The sequence below is a fragment of the Lupinus angustifolius genome, chromosome LG06 (genome assembly GCF_001865875.1).
Source record: "Lupinus angustifolius cultivar Tanjil chromosome LG06, LupAngTanjil_v1.0, whole genome shotgun sequence".
In the NCBI taxonomy this organism is placed as follows: domain Eukaryota; kingdom Viridiplantae; phylum Streptophyta; class Magnoliopsida; order Fabales; family Fabaceae; genus Lupinus; species Lupinus angustifolius.
This window is the reverse complement of record NC_032014.1, coordinates 26,660,879-26,664,932: the sequence shown is the minus strand read 5'-3', so window position 1 is coordinate 26,664,932 and position 4,054 is coordinate 26,660,879. Positions and strand designations below refer to the sequence as shown.

At 44.1% G+C, this 4,054-nt stretch overlaps 1 protein-coding gene across 1 annotated transcript; it reads left to right on the top strand.

Annotated features, from left to right (window-relative positions):
* LOC109350566 lies at positions 748-3,121 on the top strand. The gene is made up of 4 exons (XM_019591791.1): positions 748-784; positions 863-2,001; positions 2,138-2,620; positions 2,678-3,121. The coding sequence occupies exons 1-4, from the start codon at positions 748-750 to the stop codon at positions 3,119-3,121; spliced, it is 2,103 nt and encodes a 700-aa protein (XP_019447336.1).

Below are 4,054 nucleotides of genomic sequence, written 5' to 3'. Positions count from 1 at the left end.
AGAGCACATAAATTGCAGTCTGTATGCAACAACATGAGACTTGAGCTCGATTAGAAAGTGGAGGATAAACAGAAAGAGCTGGAAGCTGCCAGGAGAATCACATATGAAGTTGAAGAATGCAAGGAGATGTGGAAGCATAGGTCTGTATCTTTTTTGGGGCATTGGGAGACACTTAGCTATGATTGGCTCGAAGATTTTGAGTCTGTGTACCAAGAAAGCATGAGCGCTGGGGCTAGTCTTCCGACAGAGACCAAAATGTACTTCAATGACTATAACAACACAGCTCAGGGGGTCAGGAACTGGAGGGAATCTATGGGATGGATGAACCCCGAGCCAAAGAATGAGCCAGAATTCATGGAGGAGGACTCAGAGGGAGATGATCCGGAAGAAGATGTTATTATAATAGATGATGATTAGGGTGAACTGTCGATTTTTTGTAAACAAGGGGGAAGGAAAAGAAAAAAATGGTTGTAATTCCTCCCTCTTCAAAAAATGATGAAAGAAAGAAAGAAAAGTATTAACCGTTCTTCTTTATCTTTTTTGCATCTTCAGTACTCTAGTCATGTCCAATTTTCTTAAATGCAAAACTCTGGCACCCGAGTAGGCAGAACACGAAGCCCAAGATAGCATTACTAGCACAAGGCTGAGAAAATGCAACCATACTATGGAGTTGTTGTGCTCTTTCTATGGTTGTCATTAATCGCAATACGAACTAATGGGGTTATAACCTTAGGAAACGGTTGCGGGATGGTCATCAAGCGTTGTCCTGATAATTCATCGTTGGGTAAAAAATGGGATCAAACTCTTATTAAGTAAACCTTGAAAAATGATTATTTAATGAATGTTTTAATAAAAAATACAGGACTAAAGTCAGAAACCATTACGCGATCTCGGAGGTTCAACTCCAACCTGAGCCATTCTTACAACACAAGGTCACGTGCTAGGATGGATGCTGAAAGGAATTTTGGGGAGGAGATTGATGAGGTGAAGGGAAAGATGGATGAAATGGTACAAGCTCAGAATATGATGAAAGACTCATTGGAGGACATCAAGAATGTCCTCGCCCTTTTAGCTGCTAATCACGGAGGGCAGCAGGAGGACGCTGGAGGCCAACAAGAGGATGTACCCCCAATTGGGGGCGGATACCGCCCCATTGGAAATGCTGATTATGAAGGAGAGGGCTCCAATGGACCTCGTTTTGAACAGCCTCAGAGGCCTGTATTCGGTCAGACAGATAGGGGAAAGAATAAGACGTATGAAGAATGGATGGAAAAGATAGAAGAACAACTGAAGACCATACGGGGAGCTGATGCTCATGGGTCCCTCAGAATTGAGGAGTTATGTCATGCCACCAATGTCGTGATTCCTAAGGACTTTAAGGTACCAGATTTTTCAAAATATGACGAGAGTGGTAATCCACGTTTCCACCTAGTGAGCTACGCCACGAAGATGGCCATGTGGTCCAAGGAAGATGAGTTTCTCATATGCTTTTTCCATGAGAGTCTCACAGGACCAGCACTGGAGTGGTACCTTGAACTGGATTTGGGTCGCATTTCAAAATGGACCGAACTTGCTGATCTATTTATGGATCAATACAAGTTTAATGTGGAATTGGCCCAGACTCGTGAGCAGCTTGGGGCAATGCAAAAGAAGAAGACCGAGCCATTCAGGGAGTACACGATAAAGTGGAGGGGGTTGGCAGTACAGGTTCAGCCCAAGATGACTATGCCAGAGATGTGCTCCTACTTTATGGGGACCCTAGGGACCCCTTATATTGGAATAATGGCAGAGGTTGCATACAAAGATTTTCGGGAGCTGATGGATGCCGGTGATAGAATTGAAATGTTGACAAAGGCGGGAAAGTTGCCAGTAGGCGAGGTGGATGGGAACGGTACTAAAAAGAACGTACCACAAAAGAAAAAGGAGAATGAGGTGAATCAAGTTCATCGACAACAATGGAGGTCCCAACAAACATCTTATGATCAAACACCAGCTTACCAAGTGAACAATGTCCCCCAAGCCTATAATTACACTCGCCCACAATACACCAACCAATCCCGGCCTTATGTACCCAACAACTTATGTACCCAACCAATCCCGACCTTATGTACCCAACCATACCAACCCTCCATACCAGCCAAACCAACGTGCACCCACCCACACACGAGCCCAAACAAATCGCCGCCAAAACACCTTTTTCCCTGACCTACCCCCTTTTCCAAAGCTTGCTATATCGAATGCTGAACTCTTTCGCCAACTAGCTGACCGTCACTTATTAGCACCATACCTTGTCCGACCTTTTGAGGGCAAATTGCCTCCATGGTACAATCCGAACCACACATGCAACTATCATATGGATGTAGCGGGACACTCCATTGAGGACTGTGAGCAGTTTAAATTGGCAGTGAGAAAACTCATGGCTTGTGGGAAGCTTGAGTTTGAGGATGATGCTCAACCCGACATCAGTAAGAATCCGATCCCAAACCATAATCGTGAAGTAAGCGTTGTCGATGTTGAGAGATCACTAGTAAGGAGGGTGTTTGACTTAGGAATGTCAATGCAACATCTCTTTGATGTTTTGAGAAGGAATAGATATAACATAGTAGCACCAACCGCAAATGTATGTGATGAGTAGGGCTTGGATCTAGAATCTCGTTGTGATTATCATCATGGTCAGGCAGGACACTCCATAGAGGACTGTTGGGGGTATAAGGCGAGAGTGCAAGTCTTGCTAAACCTTGGAGTCATTCAGGCAAAAAAGGATAAATGTGATGGTGAAGAAATTGATATGGTTGAAAAAGTCACACTCAGGATCTCACTCCTTAGAGATTCAAACCCCGAAAGGGTGACTCTCAAGATCAGAAAACCTCAGCCCTTCGCTTATGAGAGCACGCATAATGTCCCATGGAGTTATGAGGTTAAGGTTGATGCAGCGGGGGAGGCCTCTAAAGTTCCAATGTCAAAGGCAGCCATGGCCGGTGAAATCACAAGGAGCGGGAGGTGTTATGGTCCTCCAGAGGGTAATACTTGGAAGGTGGGAAAAGGTGCAGAAGAAAAGAGTGGTTTAGTTGATGAAATCACTGAAAAGGATGACGAAGAATTTCTTAAGATCATGAGGTAGAGCGAATACGATATGGTGGAGCAGTTGGGGAAAACTCCTTCAAAGATATCTCTGTTGGGTTTGGTATTATCCTCGGATTTACATAGAAAGGCATTATTAAGGGTGCTTAACGAGGCTTACGTTAACCCTGATGTCATGTCTAGCAAGATGATTAACATGGTGGATCCTGTGAAACATGTTAACATAATAACATTCTTCGATGAAGAAATGGTGAGGAGGTCAGAGAAAATACCCCGTGCACTACTCATTATTGCAAAGTGTCGAGGTCATATTGTTGGCAAAATACTAATTGATGGAAGGTCAGCTTTGAATGTCCTACCATTGTCTACCTTGGTGTCTATGGGAGTTGAAAAGGATGAAATTGTTCCGAGGCAGATGATTGTACACGCCTTTGACGGGAATCAGAGGAGCATAGTGGGTGACATCACATTACCATTGGAGATTGGGCCTAGCATCTTTCAGGTGTTGTTTGTAGTCATGGATATCGACTCCTCATATACAATGTTGTTAGGGATGGTATGGTAATCATTGTGCATGGAGAAGAAGAAATATTGGTTTCAAAGCCGGTATCAGTGCCCTATGTAGAGAGTACTAGTGATGGTGATGATTCCTTGCATTGTTTTGAGGTGATCAAGGACCAGCAACGTGAAGGGAAGGATCATGTACATGATGTGAATGAGGTGGTGACCTGAATCATCACTACAAAAGGGTACGAAATAGGGAAAGGTTTGCGTACGCATCTGCAGGGCATTCCATCGTTCATCTCAGTCTCAGAGAAATTTGATAAGTTTGGGCTGGGATATGAAGCTTCACAGAAGGATGAGGGCAGGAGCATGAGTTGGAGAAAGGAGCATGGAGGAATGTTGGAGAAGCCCATTCCTCATATCAACGAAACATTTCCAAGTCCCGCTTCATGTGACTTTAATGAACGAA